The 20,247-nt window shown below is 43.6% G+C and overlaps 1 protein-coding gene across 1 annotated transcript in view; it reads right to left on the bottom strand.

The window, feature by feature from the left end:
* Positions 1-19,288, bottom strand: part of LOC109466515 — a 29,993-nt gene extending 10,705 nt beyond the window's left edge. Inside the window, exons 1-8 of the mRNA XM_019764240.1 lie at positions 18,337-19,288; positions 8,416-8,745; positions 7,519-7,823; positions 6,622-6,854; positions 5,849-6,020; positions 1,320-1,502; positions 862-1,035; positions 401-574 (exon numbers count right to left, since the gene is read on the bottom strand). Coding sequence (XP_019619799.1) covers positions 401-574; positions 862-1,035; positions 1,320-1,502; positions 5,849-6,020; positions 6,622-6,854; positions 7,519-7,823; positions 8,416-8,745; positions 18,337-18,734 — 1,969 coding nt within the window. The 5' untranslated portion in view covers positions 18,735-19,288. The remainder of the gene's footprint in view (positions 1-400; positions 575-861; positions 1,036-1,319; positions 1,503-5,848; positions 6,021-6,621; positions 6,855-7,518; positions 7,824-8,415; positions 8,746-18,336) is intronic.
* Between the last annotated feature and the right edge of the window lie 959 nt (positions 19,289-20,247).

Raw genomic sequence — 20,247 nt, 5'->3', positions numbered from 1 at the left:
GTAGAACTCGTTTATGCTTAGGTCACATTTCCAAACAGGGGCCCGGCCAGGCTGTTTGCATGAACGAAAAATTAACAATTCATGTCAAGAATATACAGAAATAGTGCCCATGATTATTATTTAAAAATTATTGTATCTTGTTGTCTTTTATATCGTTTTTTTACATGCATATTTTCAAAAGGACTACTATAAAACAGTTTAGATTTGTATTATTGACTAAAACCGGATTAAAGGGATGGCTAAAGATTTCGATATCATAGTATCGTTACCCAGGATGAGGAGGTTTACTTAAAAATCTAGTAAAATAGCTTGTGGATTTTAAATAGATATTTGGATTGAGTGGGATTGTTTTTTTCTCCAATTTCAGAACGAATGACTTACAGATGTAGCCACGACTTACCCGGACAGAGCACACCCGTGTCACAGTCTTGTGTGTCCTGATCCAGTCCATCACAGTCCGCCCCACCGTTAGCTGGTGCCGGATTGGTGCAGGTTCGGTCCCGAGTCTCCGTCCCGACTCCACACGTCACGCTACAGGCAGACCACGGGCTCCAGTCGGACCAACCGCCATCGACTAGATGGACAATAGATTTTTAGAGAGTCTGGCCCAAACATTGTACGAATACATCTTTTCAAAGGACTTTAAGGATAGTTAAGATTTCTATAATTGATTAAAGGAGGATTAAGCAGATAGTTCAATATTTCTATTTCGTAGTATTGTTTTAAATAGGATAAAGAGGTTTACTTGAAAACCTTTTAAAGCAATAACTTGATGTAAATAAAGAGTTTGATTTGGTAGTATTGCTCTTTTTTTTAATTAAAATTAAATGTGAATATCTTACAGATACAGACACGACTTACCTGGACAGAGCACCTCCGTGTCACAGTCTTGAGTGTCCTGATCCAGTCCATCACAGTCCGCCCCACCGTTAGCTGGTGGCGGATTGGTGCAGGTTCGGTCCCGAGTCTCCGTCCCGACTCCACACGTCACGCTACAGCCAGACCACGGGCTCCAGTCTGACCAACCGCCGTCAACTGTGTCATGGAAAACAGATTTTAGAAAGTCTGGCCCAAACTTTGTACAAATACATCTTTTCAAAGGACTTTAAGGATAGTTTATATTTGTATCATTGATTAAAGGAGTATTAAGCAGATGATTTAAGATTGCTTTATCGTAGTATTGTTTTAAATAGGACAAAGAGGTTTACTTAAAAACCTATTGAAGCAATAAGTTGATGTAAATGAAGAGTTTGATTTGATATTATTGCTTCTTTTTTTTAATTGAATGTGAATATCTTACAGATACAGGCACGACTTACCCGGACAGAGCACCTCCGTGTCACAGTCTTGAGTGTCCTGATCCAGTCCATCACAGTCCGCCCCACCGTTAGCTGGTGCCGGATTGGTGCAGGTTCGGCCCCGAGTCTCCGTCCCGACTCCACACGTCACGCTACAGCCAGACCACGGGCTCCAGTCTGACCAACCGCCATCAACCACAGGTCCTACATTGAGAACAGATTTTTGAGAGTCTGGACCAATCTACCTTTTCGAAAGGACTACATGTACTATGATTGTTCCAATTTGTATTATTAAGGACTAAAACCGAGCCGGATTGAATGGATCACGACTGCCATGTTTATAATCGCAGTATTCTGTTTTAGCAACATGGAGAGGTTTAATCCCGTCACACCTTCACGACCTTCCCCGGTATCTGTTTCCGACTAACTATAGCCGACCAGGTACGACTGATGTAGTAGTCTGACCAGGTTTAGGCCACGCGTCGCCTACGTTTCTTCACGAATTTAAACGAATGGTTGGTTGTGTTCTGCTGACTTATGGCCGAATAGCAGCCAACAATATTAGAATCTACTGACACTACCAGGTGCATGAATGTGAAAATTATGTGAATTTCGTGCAAAATTTTAATGAAATGTGAAAAAATGTGATGTAATGTGAATCCCATTAGAAATATGTGAAACCCAAAATGTGATTTTTTTTCAAAATGTGAATCGTCAAATGTTATTTTATGTGAAACAATGTAACTGTTTGAAAAATGTGAATCGATTATGTGAAATCACACAACCCGAAAACATGGCCAAAAAAAATGTGAATTCAAAATGTGAGAAGATGTGAAGAAATGTGAAGCGGTTTTACCCCGCAAACTGAAAGGAGTCAAATGTGAAATTATGTGAAGTTCAAATCACATTTTTTCACATAAGAGGTCAGAATGTTATTTTATGTGAAAATGTTTCACATAATTTCACATTTGCCTATATCCTAGATGATTATGTGATTTTATGTGAAAATTTTTGTAACAGGTAACAAACTTATTTACGACCGTTTCTAGGTTTCCGAGATTCCTCCTCAAATAGGTGTTAAAATGCAAACACATCGGGGTGAGACAAACTTGTGGGGCTTCTCGCGCCTCCGCTTTAGGGTCTTCGCCTCAGGTGTGAAGTTCCAACTTCACGTTGAGGTGCCAATTACACCCGATTTGCATAATGAGCGATGGCTTCTGACATTTGTTCTTGGTCAGGGAACTATGGTGAAGATAGTATAAATACGTGCGGAAAAGCGTAACCAAAGAGTTTTAACTAAGAACATTAACAAAGGGTTTTGACAATAACCTGCGCCCAGAACGCAAACCAATTAGAGCGCCCGACAGGGATTTCCAGCTATTATGCGTCTCTCGCGTCAAAGCTAACATGGCTTGTGTCTAAGCCCATTCGATTACACTGTGAAAAGAGGGCTGTTACACTGCAGACGTTTTGAGTGCGTGTGCTAGGAAACGTTCTGTCAGGTGAAGGGCAGTATTGTATTTGGACTTTATTTTCAAACACTATAGTACGCCTGTAGCCTATTTTATCCTCTTAGCATCCTGTATGTCCTTGAATGTTACAAAAATGATTTTCTGCTACCAACTGTACATTTTTCACATATTTTCACATACCCGAAGTTCACTACGGTCCGTGTCTATATGCACGGTGCTGTGTGTACTGAGTTCCTGAACATTTAGAAGTCATAGAATATGTTCAACTCGAGACAGATAAAACATTTTTCAAACGGAGAAAGACCATAATACTGGGTAACTGTGGACTATTTTAGTTTTCCTTTAGATTAAACGATTCTTTCGTTATCAGCCTGGAACCCATAACTTCTCAGTCAACAACCTACCCGAAGTTTACTACGGTCCGTGTCTATATGTACGGTGCTGTATGTACTGAGTTCCTGGACATTTAGAAGTCATAGATTATGTTTAACTCGAGGCAGATAAACCATTTTTCAAACCGAGAAATACCATAATACCCAGGTAACTGTGGACTCTTTTACGCGACAATCTATTTTCTACCATATGACACAGAAAAGGGGCCCTGATACATTCTCACCATATATTAAATAATTTCAATATACTGCGGCACCTTGCATGCTGCAAGTTTGAGCATCCTCAAATTGATAGTATTACAACGTACTTATTCCTCAGCAGAAACTGTCCCGATTCTTTATTTTTGCCTTTCGCAGCCCTGAGGCTGCTAAAGGCTTTGAGACGGGAATTTGAGTTCATTCCGTCCGTCCTGTCCTGTCCTTCCGCAAGGTTCTATGATACATGTAGCGAGACATTGCTCCATGTAGATTCGAATGTTGATGCCAAGCCCATGCAAGGATATGTGGCATACGAATCGGGTAAAGACGAATGTAGTGCTTAGTTTATGTATTGTTTTACGTTCCTATCAGCAGGCATGACCGGGCATGTAACGCGCCCTGCAAAACGTGTTTGTAGAGGTCTGTTCGACTTGTAGTACTGTACCTGCAAGGTAAAGAAGAAACAATAAAACATCTTTGTGTGTGTGCTTGGTGGATATTAGTCACACTTTGTTCCTCTTACTGAATACAACACGTTAGCCAGGTTCCAACCATAGCGGAACTTGCAGAAACATTTTGCAATTTGATAGTCTTTCCTCCCATTAAGGAATTAGGCCACACGGACACCTCAGCTTCGTGAGCACATCGAAATCGGTGAGGTTTTTCTTCGCGTGATTCTTGTAGAGTTTATCAACACTACAGGCAGCAGAATCTTCAAACTGCTGAAGGCGGCTGCCTCAATGGAAAGAAGGGAAAGAAAAAAGTAATCTTCAAGCTCGTTCATTACAACTTTGTATACACAAACTAAGCGAAAGGCTGCCTTTTTTCAAAAGCATTTCTTGTTACTTTTTTATCAGAGGACAATTTCATGCACGTAACAAAACTTCTTTTTGAATTACGGCTTGCTTTATAGACAACTAACACCATTGTTTTCAGGCATTTCTTGTTGCATATATTATCGTGTTTCCAGCATTGTCTTTGTATTGCACCAGAGCCAAAATTAACATATTAACAGCGCATTCGCCAGATCTTGTTGTTAAACTGCCATTCAACTGCCAGCTATACTCGGTGACAGACCAAAACTTATTTAGACCTCGCTGGACTGTCACATAGCAGAATATTCACCGCCAAGCATCATTCTTTACTTTAGTGTTTCAAACGCCTTGACTGGCCTTGGCCAAACTATCAATGTGTCGCGATATTCGGCGCTTTCACTTGTAAAATGGATAATTAGCAACATAAGAGTGGCACGCGAGAGGGAGTGGAGGGGGTTTTCACACCTTTTGTTCGTTGATTAGTACTGAATGATAGATCACATCATACAATAAGGTAATAGGCCTGTATTGTTTACAATACACATTCGCGCGCTTGCCCCACAAATGATCATGATTAGCCCATTCAATGGAGAAGACCTACAAGTACACTTACCTTTTACATATTCTGTCAACTCACATGATTCCCGGTCTTGTGTAATCACGAATCACATTAATTTCACATTTGTTTCACATGTCAAAAATGTGATTTGATGTCACATCTTTTCACATTTTGCGTTTTCGTGAACATCACATAAATTTCACATTTCGCGGAATGCCAGATGTCTTCACATCTTTTCACATTTTGTAGTCAAACCCATTTCACATAACTTTCACATGAAGACACATTTTTAAAAATAGTGACTCAGGTTAACATTGTTTCACATTTTCACTGAGACTACGTTTCACATAAAAATCACATAGGCATCGGCGGAAAAAGAACATACAGGCAGTCACATAATTTCACATAATGGGAGGAGATCCAACATCACATTTAGATAACATCTTTTCACATTTGAAAATGTGATTTTTCTGGACCGTTCACTGCAAATGTGAAAAAAATGTGACGCAAAATAATAACATTTTTTCACATAAAGGTGTCGCGCTTCAGAAATGTTATTTTATATGATTTTCTGTGAACTTATGTGATAAAATGTGATGCTGTTGAACCTCAAAAAAATTCACATTACATCACATTTTTTCACATTTCCTTGAAATTTTGCACGAAATTCACATAATTTTCACATTTATGCACCTGGTAGTGTGACCTACCCCAACTAATATCTGCGAACAGAATGAATACACACTCGCACACACACACACACACACACACACACACACACACACACACACACGCACACACACACACACACACACACACACACACACACACACACACACACACACATAAACACACACTCGCATACACTCACGCGCGCGCTCATTTGTGTATCTTTCGGCACCCGTTATCAGCCCTACTGCCTGGGTGGCCGCACACTTAAACATCGATGAGTTAGAAAATCACTTTTTTTGACTGCTAGTTTCCTGCATCAGATAACTACAAGGCGCTGCTGTTTATTGATCATATAAACAAACAACAACAACGAAAAGAGCAAAAAGAAATGCAGTACAAAACAAAACTACGGATCTACAAATTGTCAGATGCTGGAACGTACTTATCTCGCAAATGTAGTTCTTGAGGTAACTGCAGTGATGGTCGTTCCACGTGTAGCCAAACTGCGGGCGGATCTCCACACATCTTTCTAGGTCTGGGTTCGGCTGTGAGGGAAACCAGTCGTTGAAGTCACCAGCACCCAGCACGCTGCCGTCACTCCAACGGTATTGAAACTGTAGAAATGTTCAAATATTTGTTATTGTTATTGTATAACACTGACTTGTGTTATGGATGACATCCTCTGGAGACCTTAAAACTAATTCGAGCGTGTGAAATAAAGAAAATCAAGCCGATACATGATGCTAAACCACAGGGGTACATGTACAAAGTTGGTGGTTTTTGTGGAAGTTGCGATAGTACATAGCCACTTTTACGAAAGCCGGCACATGCTGTTTTTTACAGAATCTATGAGTTAGCTCTGTTCTGGAGTAGCGCCTGAGTGTCAGCCTTGTTAGCTTTCGTCCGCTACCCAAGGTCCGCTCCCTTTGCTCTGTATACACTGCTTCAATACGTCAAGAGCACTAGTTCCTATCATGAATAGACTAGACCTAGACTAACAGGAAGTAGCAAAATAACAAGTATCACTCCTGAACTATTCACACATTTGCCATTCTGAAAACACAATTTTGCCTCGAAAAGATAGGTTTACTTTACCTAACTAATAATTACTACTAACGTGGATGGCGTTTGACTCAACCAAAGGGCAGTGCTTAATTGTTAACTCTTGATGGTTCAAGCAAATATGCAAAATAAACATATATACCAAACACTCACATGAACAGTCAGATCATCCAGCCCGATCCACGTCTCTGCGGCGTAGGTGGTTCGGATGCGGTTGTCGATGAACGCGTCCAGTGCAGCGGATTTGATGACCACCAAACGGGCGCCTTCATCTCGGCAGGTCTGGCTGGCCGCCTGGTAGTTTTTACGGTCACCTCCGGCAGAAAACCGCAGGCACGTAGTGGTTCCGTTCACCTCGACGAGTTCGTAGTTTTGCGGGCAGGGGTCTGTAGACAAGATTTTGTGATAAAATCAGAGACAACTCCTTATTTACAGTATCGTTACATGTCTCCTCTAAAGGGATGCACCGTTGATTGGTCAATATGTTCCTATGGCTCTGAGATATCAACTGGTATCAATATCTTGATTGCCTTCAGTAAGGTAAAAGGCAGAGCCCCTGTCACACTTTTACGTTACCGGCCACCAGCCGGCCAGGTTCGGCTGAACTTCGGGAGCAGTCCAACTAGATTCATGGCACGCAAGAGATCATGATGCCACCTTTAGTTAGATATTTCCACGCACATATTGTGTCCAAAATATGCCCTAAAGTGCATTGCATGGTGTCCAATGATACGCAGCTTTGATTAACTTACTAACGCCACAAACATAAGATCCCCGTTATTACCACGATGATAATATAGCAGTTTTACATTGATTATTAAAATGAGGTGTTTTATCTTATAGATGGTCCTGTCTTTTCCAGTTACACATGTAACGTGTTTGAATGTCCTATCATAGGACATAGATTTAAATCACACATTTAAACTACAAGAGAATTAAAACTTAATGTCACATGCATAAAGGAGCATTATCAAATGCAAGGTATGTGTTATGCATGTAGATTCAAGCTATACTGCCATAAACAAGGTAAAGAAATGCCATGTATTTTACCTGGAGCACACTTATCCCTCGCTGCGACGATCTGTTCTTGAGTCATGGCGAAGTTGTACATCTGGATACAGGCTATACGGCCCGCGAACGTCCGATGGTCTCCGTCCCTCACCGCCACCCGGATGGGGTACTGAGTTGCGACCGAAGGGACTCCGACGTGCGTCCGTCCGACCACTTCACCGTTGTTCCAGATGGCTTCTACACCTGTGGAACTGTCGTAGGTTCCGCCCACGTAGTTCCAAGTGTTCTGCTGCAGGACATTTGCAGCAACCTCAGGTGTGATGTATCCATCTCGTCTAACCGCCCTGCAATACACAGTTAGTAAATTCTTATAATTTTTCAGTGGTTAAGGCCATGTTGGTTATATGAATGACATCCTCTGGGAACCCCGAAACTGATGCATCCATGCGAATAAAAATGTTTGTTAAAAAAGTTGCCTTTATCATGAAATCTAGGTGGCCATGAATGTTGAACAAATGACTAAACACACAGAGTAGTATCTTATTTTTATTGGCATGGTGAATAATAGACTATTCATTTTCATTCTTGTCCTTTGGAATGGATTTTGGCTTTCTGCGACATAAGGATCGCTTTCCAATATTTTTTTTTTCAATTTACGGCATCTATTTGCTCATTTTGCAGCTACGTTTTACGATTCACAGTATGGTCGAACACGTTTTTCTTGGAAATTGACGAAAATTCATGCTCGCGTGGATGTCATCCATATAATCAGGTCAACATGGCCTAACCACAAAGAAGGAAAATAAACATGCAGACAGGTCTTTGCCTTTTGATGGCGCAATCTCTACATTTTTATAACATTCTCTCAGACTAGAATTGGTCAATTATGCATGCATATGGCTTTACACTCAACGACACCGTTAAATATAAACTTACCTCATAAACAGTTGTGGGGAATCCGTCTGCCAAAGATGCACACCCCACCCAGTGTTCGGGGTGAAGTCGATGATCGGTCCAGCCCGGCCTGTAGGATATATGTGCGCCAGTATGGTGTAGGAGTACTGCACATCCAGCCTGCCGTTGTTGGGAATGTCGAGGTAGGAATTCGAATTCCCGGAAAACAGGAAAGCGCCGTCAGGGTCTCCGTTTGGACCCGGTGCTAAACTGACTCCTGTTGCTACCCCGTCATTTCCATTTCCTGTTACGTCTGACGCTCCGTATTGTGAATTTAATGGCCACAAACCGACTGGGAAGTCTGCAGAGAATGTATGAGTATGGAGTTCAAACTAGAGTCCCACGATCTCATACCTTCGCCAAATGATGCTAATCTTAATGACTGACAAATAATAGATTATTCCTCCCGATTATGCAAACAGGATCACCATTTGCCTTAATTTTATCAGTTGATCATATTCTCCACCCAAAGGCAGCCTTATCTTAGCAAACAATACCATTCTAGCATTTCCTCATAAATTATGCAAATGAGGTCCTTATTTGAATAAGTTATGTTTAATGATCAGCATGAAAGTTCATCTGAGTTGGTAAATTACATTATGAAAAACTCAAAATTTGACTCACCAGAACTTTTCGACCGAATCACTCAGTCTTCCTCAGCTATCTGACCCAAATGCTGTGGACACGTGATTTTTCCCACGTGTGACGTCAGCAAAGGGTCGAAGGTTGTCTGAAGTCGATACCGCCCCCCGTCCCGGTTGAGCGATGGTTGAAGTGCCCTGATGTATATGGCCTCTTTTATGCCTCTCTTGAAGTAATCCTGTTCGGTATCAAAGATTCTGACCCCCTCCAAATCCACTGAGTGTCCAGGTGATTCTATGTCGATGTGCTGTGACACCTCAGATGCAACAGAACTGGGTCGTCTATGTTCTAGAAACCTGGTTTTTAGTGAGCGCTCAGTTTCCCCGATATAAGTTTCCCGACAGGGGCCTCTGTTAGTGTTTCCCTGGCAACTTATGTGGTAGATAACCCAAAGAAGAAGACGGTGCACTGCCCTTCCTAGACACTTTAACAACAATCAACCAGGATAGGTCCCTGCGGGTTAACATATACCGTAAGGCGACACACACGGACCAATATCTAAATTTTTTCTCAAACCACCCTTTGGACCACAAGTTGGGTGTGATCAAGACCCTTTTACATAGAGCTAATACCATCATCAGTGATCCTGCGGATAGAAGTAGCGAGATTGAGCACGTTACAGAAGCCCTAAAGAAGTGTGGCTACCCTCAGTGGCTCATTAGGAAAGCCTCCGAGCCCAGACAGCCCCGGTCTAAACCCCAAGATAGTCAGGGAACGGGAGGGAAAAACAGAAAAACACTTGTAGTCCTCCCATACGTAAAGGGTGTTTCTGAGCCTCTACGTAGAATCTTTGCTGCACACGGAGTGAGTACCTGTTTCAGACCTCATCGTACGTTAGGACAACTCCTGGTGGCACCTAAGGACAAAACTCCCAAGGAAGACAAATGTGGGGTTATCTACCACATAAGTTGCCAGGGAAACACTAACAGAGGCCCCTGTCGGGGAACTTATATCGGGGAAACTGAGCACTCACTAAAACCAGGCGCTAGGTTTCTAGAACATAGACGACCCAGTTCTGTTGCATCTGAGGTGTCACAGCACATCCACATAGAATCACCGGGACACACAGTGGATTTGGAGGGGGTCAGAATCTTGGATACCGAACAGGATTACTTCAAGAGAGGCATAAAAGAGGCCATATACATCAGGGCACTTCAACCATCGCTCAACCGGGACGGGGGGCGGTATCGACTTCAGACAACCTTTGACCCTTTGCTGACGTAACACGTGGGAAAAATCACGTGTCCACAGCATTTGGGTCAGATAGCTGAGGAAGACTGAGTGATTCGGTCGAAAATTTTTTGAGAGTCAAATTTTGAGTTGGAAAAAAGTTTAAGTTTTTCATTATGTTTAATGATGTTCACCTTCAAATGTATACCCCAAGTATGAAATTCCAGGCAGTTACTAGCCTGGTATCCAGTCTTACGTGATTGGGGGTATTGGGGTGTTCGGGCAGGTTGTGCCTTCGGGGGCTCTAATAGCTTCCCCCGCCCAGTGCAACAGGCCGTCCCGGTAGAAATGTGTGGTCTGTCAGGTCAACATAACTATTATAAAAGAATGTTGAAGAAAACCTTACCTTGACCAGTCACACCAGTGCTCATCATGGCGAGGAGGAGCAGCCCCATGGGTAACGACACACGCGGGTCCATCCTGTCTCCAGATTTCCAGCAGTTCACCTGGGATAAAGGTAGCAAAAAGGGGAAAATGATAACCTGAAACATTAGACGTCATTCGTTTCACAATTTAACGATATTTGCAATGGGAGCAACAGATGACGAAGACAATAATTATTTTGTGTGTAAAAAGATTGAAACTAATTACATGACATGTGTGTATCTAAAGCTAATGAAATCTAAGGTAAAAACGTTTCTGGTAAACATGTCATAAAAAAGCCGTCAAAAACCAAATGTTTAACTATTGAAAACTCAAATTAACAGGACCTCCAAATTATCATTGTAGCCAATTTTTCTTCCATTTTTGAATCGACAAAAACCCATCGTATGATGGTAGGAATGACCTATGACTCCCTGTTCACAGCCAAATACAACAACACAGCATCACAGCTAGAACTCTACCCAGCATCAAAATCAAGCCAAAGAAAGAAAATCTCCCGGTTCCAAATGCCATCAATCATCAAGATATGCCAAGAAAAAGGCTCTTAAAAGTTTGTTTGGTTACTCAAATGGGCTCCTCGGCCTGCGCGAAAATACTGACCTAAAAGTTGCGCATCGCTATTTTTGTCCAATATCCGCGGAGTCGTAACCATAAACCCATGATTAAGTTATACATGTAGTAGATGTACATCCCTACTGAATAAAACCGGGGCTTCACTCGTGTTGTTGACCCCAAATGTCAACGACCTGACAGACCACACATTCTGCAGATAATTAAAGGTCCCGGGGTTAACATTAATAACAGGTCTGTTGACAGGTTTTTTGTTCAATCCCATGGGAACTTGCCGGCTAACACGTCCCCTCTGGGAACTTGCTGGCCAGCGGTTCCCATGTAATAGTTGTTGATAGAAACGTCAGAATGGAACATTTACACATAGAAATTAAACTTTCAATGGCTATTGAATCACGTTTTTAAGGATTTTTTTTATTCCAACATGTAATCGCCAGACGTGGTGACGACCCACTGATTTTTTTATTAATGGCGCCACCAACACAGGGAATAAATACATGACGGGACAATACATTTTCACCTGAGCGAAGTGAGGAAAGTCGTGTAAAGTGCCTTTCCCAAGGGCACAAGATCGGTGGCATGTCAGGACTCGAACCCGGGGCCTCTCGGTTCCGAGTCGCGCAGAGCAACTTTTTTGGTATGTGACATCTCAATGCTCAATTGACATACAAAGCCCACATTCCACTAGGACGGCGCTCTCACTGCGAGCTCTCTCTCTGCGGCTTGGCCGGGGCGGGGAGAGAGCGCCGTAAGATCGCCAAGGGAGCGCACAGGGAGCGCCATGAGCGCCGCCACCTCGGCAACTGTTTTGAGCCGGTGTCACAGCGATCTCGCCCCCCAGTGATTTCGCCCTCCCCGGGTCGAGATCTCTAGCGATTTCGCCCTCCCCGCTAGTCATTTGGTCCCCCCACCTCGACCCATCGGTGATTTCGCCCCATCGCGGAAAAAGGTTGCGGGAGAGATTCCACTTCGTCAATTTCAGGTCCAAGAGAGAGCAAGGCAAGAGCGCCGTCAAGTGGAATGGGAGTATTAGTATATATGATATTAATTAAAACAAATTTGTCACTCTGAGTTTACCATATGAACGGTAAGCACAACAAAGCTTTACTCTCAGGATTTAGCACAATGCCGGGACATAATAAGCGGTTTAAGGATTCTTTTAAAGATGTACTTCGGTCAAAAGTGGGCAGAGGACAAGTAGGCTTTAACGCGCCTGTTTTCAATTGAATTGTTTGTAGCCCCAGGCCAATTGAAAACTGCGAAGTGACTGTTTGGTTTTCTGCCAGAATAAAGAGTTGATTAGAGAGAAACAATCGAGCTAACGCTGAGGTCACATTTCCAATCGCCCAGCCGATATAAAGACAACAAAAAGTTTAAAAGATAATCAAGAGCTCTATTTATATTTGTGTATATTCTTGAGAAGAATTGTTGATTTTTTATATGGCTCTTTTGGAGGTCGGGGTACATTTCGTGGGTGTTTAATGCCTGTGATTAAAGTATGGGAACTCTCTCTGTTAACAACAACAACAATCGAAATATCCACCCAAATATAATCTGCAAGTTCACTTTCAGTCAGTGTGAAATCTCAAATGTCGGCGGGGGTCGGGCAAACGCGAATGAACAACGAAAAAAACTAACATCTCTATCATTCTGCTAAACGTACTTACAATGTTATGGAAGATGTAGAAAAGGGGCTTTGTCAGGCATTTTAAGGTTTTGAACAAATGTACACCCAGTTAAACACGCCACCGTCGCCAACTAGTATATACTACTACGAATGCACGGTTTTTGTTGAACTTAGAAAAACACATAAAATATAACTATCACTTAGATACCTGTTTCGTCTTATCTTTGAAGTTGGGAAACGTTAAACAGTGTAGACCATGAACGTATAACATTACGTAGAAAACATAATGTTTTACCATGCGCTTTGGTTGGGCGCAAATCATGCCGTCGAGTTGTTGCCCTGTTTCCCGAACCACGCTAGCTTTTTCAAGTTAAGCTTCACGGCAAAAGTAACAAACATGACCTATTTGATACTTTCTACAATGAACGTCTGTAAATATCAAGTCTTAAACCTGGACAGAGAGACTTTGTGCGTGACATTGACAAGAAACTTCAACGCTCTAAAAGAGCCAAACGTGTAGACTATGGAGTTAGAAAAACACTTGAGTGTCAAAAGAAAGCCTAACACAGACCAGGTTGGGCAAGAGCCCTCGAGACACGGTAAGAATTTCTGATCATTCACCTAAAATAAATGCGAATCAGATCTAGACAAAGTTATCGTTTTTTTTAACTTTAATACATAGAAAAGACACCCAAAGTTGTGATATGCCATCAACCTAGCATACTATTTCATGATACAGCAGGTGCAATAAAGTAGAAAAACGGACAAATACAGGTACTTACTGGTTCAATGTTGTTGGTAAAGCAAAGTTGGTTTATGCCAGCTCCCTGTGCAGTTTCCAACTTTATATTGCTAGTGTATATATACCATGCTATTATTAGATTACCGAAAACGTCATTCAAATGAACAATCGTGATTGGTCAAATGTGATGGTGTGACACCGTATAAAAAGAAGATGCTCGAAAACTCCCAAAGAGCGGAGAATCACGTGATGTACCACTTTCCCACGCTGACTATTTCCGGCAAGACAAGGACATTTTTTATGGGTAAAACGTCGCTGGGCCGACACACGAATCCCACGACTGTTTGAACCAGGTCCATTGTTCTGCAGGGTATTTCTATAGTTCACACGACCTTTTCTGCCCTCTCCCACCGCGCAAGGTGCACTGAAGTGAAACACAATTAAATCATAGTGTTGCACATGACAAGTTACTGACCTTGGCAAGAAGTGCATGGTATCAAAAACATGAAAATTATTATATGGCAAATAATAATTATATAAAGTATTAGTTAGAGTTGCTCGCGCTCTCATGGCGCTCTCATCGCGACCCTGGCGCTATCTCCGCGCTCTGCCCAATTTGAGGTCGCGGAGAGATCGCCGTGAGAGCGCCGTCTAAGTGGAAAGGGGGCATATCAGTTACTGTTAATGACTGTGTTTCCCACGGCAGGCCACACACAGACAATCGACCCGTGTTTGTCAACATGCAGGATTGAATTTAGTAATTGTATGAATGAATGAATATGAACACGCTTGATAATAGTCTTTGGCGCGGTCACATACCTTCTACAACCACAAGTGATTTTGATGTACAGAACCAGGGCTGTACAGAACTAAGCCCGACAAGAACCATATTCCTTTCCACTTTAAGCCTGTTGGGTTTTGTCCGACGCATGCATGGTTAACCCAGCCCTCAATTTGCGATCAGCTCCCCTACGACCATCGTGCGACAAAGGAAAAAAAGGGCCTTTAGTATGACACACGTGTTATTATAGTTTTGTCATGTGTAACCTCCAGACAACTGCATTAAGGGCCACGGAAGTTTCAACTTGCATACAACACAAGGGGCATTAGGAGATGGGTTCTACATCAGCAGAATCTTGATCAAACTTATAAATTCTCTTTATTTTCAACACAGCAAGGAAATTGGACTTATCCCTGTTAATTATGTAGCAACTATATGAACGGTGTAGTCAAAAAGTCGAAAAATACATATTCAAGTTGCCGGTTTTGCTGTGAATTTGTCTTCAGCCGCGATCGGCAAGTCATAACGATTGACGGATGGATGTCTTCATCCACCGCTATGCATGATGGTCTCGTTAGCAGTTCAATGCAGTTCAGCCAAGCAGCCAAATATTTCTTAAGCATTGCAACTCTAGTACTTGCAGATGCCATTATATATGTGCCACTGGTGTTTTCAAAGATGAGATCGATGCACTTTTTGCAGTTTTTAAGGTAAGAGAGGCACGAACGTCTGAGGCTATGGATAATAATAAAAAAAGAAGCAATTTTCTTCTTCGTAAACTCCGAAGAGAACTAAGTTTCCTGTCTATTCACAAACTCGAACAGACACATGGGTAGGGTAGTCGTGCGCACGCCACGACGAACGTGTGAGGCTATGGATAATAATTAAAAAAAAAAACACTTATCATGCAGTTGGCTGAATGCAACTAACTGTCCCATTGTAGATGTCCGTATGTGCCGCTGACAGTTTTTAAAAGATGTCGATATCCTGATGATGCAACATTTGGCTAGGAATAACAAAGACGTGATGTTGCGGATGGTGTAGAAATTTACCCGTATAACCTCCTGGCTGAGACCTCACATTCTAAGTGCGACGGAATATCGGTATGAAGCAATGGTATTTTTGACGATAGCCACTATACACTAGAAACTAGTCTGGTCTGTACAAGTTTAGTTCAGTTCATGGTGACACCAATGTCTCCACAAGTTACTGTCACGCATAATTGAGGACAGTTCATCAGCACCCTCCAGACCTATACCCTCCTTGATCACCTTCTTCAAAGTTAAAGAAGGGCGAACGCGTCTTCGCTTTTCCTTTGGTGACCAAAGGAGGACCAACCCTGCCATCTTGTCGTGTCGCATAACCTGACCGGCCAGTGCCAACCTACGGGACAAGTACAGGTACAAGTACCCATTGCAATATGGAGGGACCCATTGTCGGCATCTCAGAAAAATAGCACAGCTTGGTACAAAAAAATATATTAAAAGGCAGTTTTCCGTTTCACCTCAACTCAAACATGCCGCCGACTCCATGCGTTTGCCTGCACTCTCTTGACAATTTTAAGTCTTTACCTATATCTAGCGACCTCTTCCATGGTATGTATATGTAAAGTAGTGGTTGAGACCATATATGTAGTTGGTTGATGAATCATCACATGGCACAGCAATATCAATACTCGTATCAAATCACTTCATATTAGTTACAATAACAATTCTAAATTGACTTAATATTAGTCGTACTAAATGCAAGCAAAGGAGAGTCAGACCCAGTTGCCACAACGCTAACTGTTCCGAGCTGCAGGGCTGTCTAATATATGTTGGAAGAATTTGAAAATACAAAGTCTACTTTGTCAAGGTTATGTTAGAGGTGATTAGGAGGACACTGTTCATTCAGGAATATCTAACATGACATGATATCCCGGGGCTGCAGAGGTCATTATAGCCAGTAGGACCGTAATGACTGTGTGCTGCTAACTGGCTACAATTTCCCACGGCGACTTTGTCCTCCTCGGGTCGAGATCTCTAGCGATATCGCCCTCCCCACTAGTGATTTGGTCCCTCCACCTCGCCCCCATCCGTGATTTCGCCCCGTCGCGAAAAAAGGTTGCGGGAGAGATTCTACTTTTGCCAATTTCAGGTCCAAGAGAGAGCAAAACAAGAGCGCCGTCAAGTGGAATGGGAGTACTAGAAGTATATATGATATTAATTAAAACAAATTTGTCACTCTGAGTTTACCATATGAACGGTAAGCACAACAAAGCTTTACTCTCAGGATTTAGCACAATTTAGATGGGACATAGTAAGCGGTGTAAGGATTTTTTTTAGATGTATGTTACAGGTTCCTCTTAAATCTCCAAGAACAGTTGGACACACACCAAAGTCAAGGTTCCACAGCCTTTATTTTCCACACCCTTGCACCAGGGCTCCCTTCTCAGAATGCTTAACTATGCTCCCCTGGAGCATTCCATTAGGGATATTCCATTCCGGGCTTAACCGTTACTTATCAGGGGAGGGTATAGACCTACACATGTACTGGCAATTTTCTCTAGCATGTAACACCTCCCCCAAGATGATAAACATGTGTAATATAGTTTCATCATCTGACAACATGCTAACTACTACTACTACTAACAGGGGAATCAGCTACCTTAAAAAACTACTCTGTTACAATACACTTCTACTCCGGTACTTCACCTGGTCAGCCATGGCATGCTCTGAAACTTATTTCACACCATACTCCTGCTTGGTGCGCTTTCCTGCTGCCTTCCTTAGTCGGTTCTGCCTCTGCAACCAACGCAGCCGACCCCTCCGGTAAACCGGATCCTCCTCCATGAGCTTCTGTATTCTTTGTTTTACTGTGTTACTCTCGCTCCTCACTTCTGCTTTCGGAGGATACGCTACTTGGCCACCTTGCTGGCGTCTCGCTGGAATCTGATATCGTGGCACCGCTGACTCCATCTTCTCACCACGCCCAAGGTGCCTCTTGTCCTCCCCCAACTCACTCTTGATCTCCCGAGTGGTCACCGGACCTGCCCTACTTCCGACGCAGGCCGCCCCGTAGTCGTTGCCTAGCAACACCGGGTAGGGCGTGTTCATCACCCCTACTTCTACCTCTCTCGCGTTACCATCCACTTCCAGCTCAACTCTGGCTGTAGGCACGCTGTCAACAGCCCCATTGGCCAGTCTGACTTTAATGGCATCTTCAGTGTATGCCTTCTTCGGCACTAACGTCTTGTTGACAAAGGTCCTGGAGCTCCCAGTGTCCCTGTACACCTGTACTTGCTGGCCGTTCACAGCTCCGCTGCTGCGGTACTTGCTATCTTCCGCCAAGTTTCCATCCGCGTCCCAGGGCTTGTCTGCTCCCTGCGCGAACATACTCTGTGCCACCACATTCTTCTTGGAGAACCTTTTCCCCAAACTAGGGCAATCAGCTTTCACATGCCCTGTTTCACGACAGTGGTAACAGGTCTTACGGAAGCCTCCCCCAGGCTCCCCGGAGCCACCTTGACCGCTCTTCCGTCCAGGCTCACCCTCAGATCTTGATGTGTTGCGTGGACGGACACCTTCAGCCAGGCTCGTCTCGTGAGCCGTCAGATACTGGTCGCTCATCTTCCCTAACTCCTCTAGGGATTTTGGCTTTCTCTCCCGGAGGTGTATCGCCAAATCCGTCGGGCACAGATCTAGGAATTGTTCCTGGATGATCAGGTCACAAACTCCCTCGAACGTTTTTGAAGTTCCTGACAGCTCGATCCACCTGTTGAGGTAGCTGGATAAACGCACGATATACTGATCAGGCCCTTCCCCTTCCTGAGGAATTTCCGACCTGAACTTCTTGCGGAACCCATCTTCGGTAAGCTCGTACCTCTTTAGAATGGCTTCCTTTACCTTGTCATAATCTTGCGCCTCAGCGTCAGACAGCCTGCTGTATACGTCTAGTGCTTTCCCTGTTAGTAGGGCACTCAGTAGAGACGCCCACGTGTCTTCCGCCCAGTGGTTGGCACGGGCAAACCTCTCAAACCTCAAGAGGTACCCATCTATTTCTTCACCTTCCATGAAGCTGGGTAGTCTCGGCGTCTTAGCCTTGACGTCTCCTGTACCTTCTTTCTTGGCCTTATGGTACTCGATTTCCGCCTGCCGTACCTTCAGCTCTTCCATCTCCAGCTCATGTCTTCGTTGAGCCTCTTTCTCCTTAGCCTCATTTTCCCTCTGAGCCTCTCTTTCCTTGGCCCGTTCATCTCTTTCTATAGCCTGCTGGGCCATCACAAACTTCAGGAGGTTTTCCCCCTCCAAGCCCATCTCCTTGCCTTGTTCGATTAGCTTATCCATGGCTGACACAGGTACACCACCCCCTAGCCACAGTCAATGAACGGTCCCTGCAATCAATGCACTATCCCTGATAAAAGTCTCTGTCCCTGATAAAAGTGGGACCAGATGTGATCGGTGAAACCCTACTCTAGAGTGCAATACTGGACTAGCCCTAGCGGTAGCTATCTGTCAACAACTCCTGACCCCATCCATCAAAAGCACATTCCTAAGCAGAGTAACCTCACAAAACTACACAAGACTTCTAGAAAATACACATCTAGGAGATACAGACTTCTACTAAGTTCTAGAAACTCGCAACAGGTCAACAGAACAACGAAAATACACCAACTGTTACCAGCTGCTTCAGTCTGCCCTCCCTCTGCCACTGTCCTCAATCATATGATAGTTCCTACAGTTCAGTACATGAATCCTTTAAGACAGTCCCGCCGCTCACTCCTCCTCGAGTCGTCAATCTCCGGAAAGCGTCCATACAACACTGCTGGGCTCCACAGCGTCCCGTCTTCTCCTGGAATTCCCTCCTGGACTCTCCTCTTGCTTCCACCGCTTCCACTGACCGCCCCCGTGAAGCACCAATCCGCGATCTTTGCCGTTGTATCCACACAAAGTCCGCTGGTCTCCGCTGGTCACAGCCTTCTTCTCTGGCTCCCACGTGCCCTGCTTCTGTAGACGTTTGATCTCCAGTCCAGCCTCAGCCTCCAACCTTGCGAGATCACCACAAGGTCCACTGATTTCTGCTGGTGATACAATCTTCTCCTCAGGCTCCCACGTGCACTGATTCTGTCCGGGTCCTGTGGACGTCTGGTCTCCAACCTCAGCTTCCAACTTTGCACGATTAGCACAAAGTCCACTGATTTCTGCTACAACCTCCTCTGGCGCTTCCTGACCAACTGTCCTGCCGACAACGCCAATGTTACAGGTTCCTCTTAAATCTCCAAGAACAGTTGGACACACACCAAAGTCAAGGTTCCACAGCCTTTATTTTCCACACCCTTGCACCAGGGCTCCCTTCTCAGAATGCTTAACTATGCTCCCCTGGAGCATTCCATTAGGGATATTCCATTCCGGGCTTAACCGTTACTTATCAGGGGAGGGTATAGACCTACACATGTACTGGCAATTTTCTCTAGCATGTAACAATGTACTTCGGTTAAAAGTGTGCAGAGGACAAGTAGGCTGTAACGCGCCTGTTTTCAATTGAATTGTTTGTAGCCCCAGGCCAGTTAAAAACCGCAGATGGACTGTTTGGTTTTCTGCCTGAATAAAGAGTTGATTAGAGAGAAACAATCGAGCTAACGCTGATTTCACATGTCCAATCGCCCAGCCGATATAAAGACAACAAAACACAAAAAAAGATAATCAAGAGCTCTATTTATATTTCTGTATATTCTTGAGAAGAATTGATGATTTGTCTATGGCTCTATTGGAGGTCGGAGTACATTTCGTGGGTGTTTAAAGCCTATGATTAAATTATAGGAACTTTCTCTTAACAAAAAACAATACAAAACATCGAAGT

This window comes from Branchiostoma belcheri, unplaced genomic scaffold (assembly GCF_001625305.1).
Source record: "Branchiostoma belcheri isolate BF01 breed outbred unplaced genomic scaffold, Haploidv18h27 scaffold169, whole genome shotgun sequence".
Classification (NCBI taxonomy): Eukaryota; Metazoa; Chordata; class Leptocardii; order Amphioxiformes; family Branchiostomatidae; genus Branchiostoma; species Branchiostoma belcheri.
This window is presented reverse-complemented; position numbering and strand designations above follow the sequence as displayed.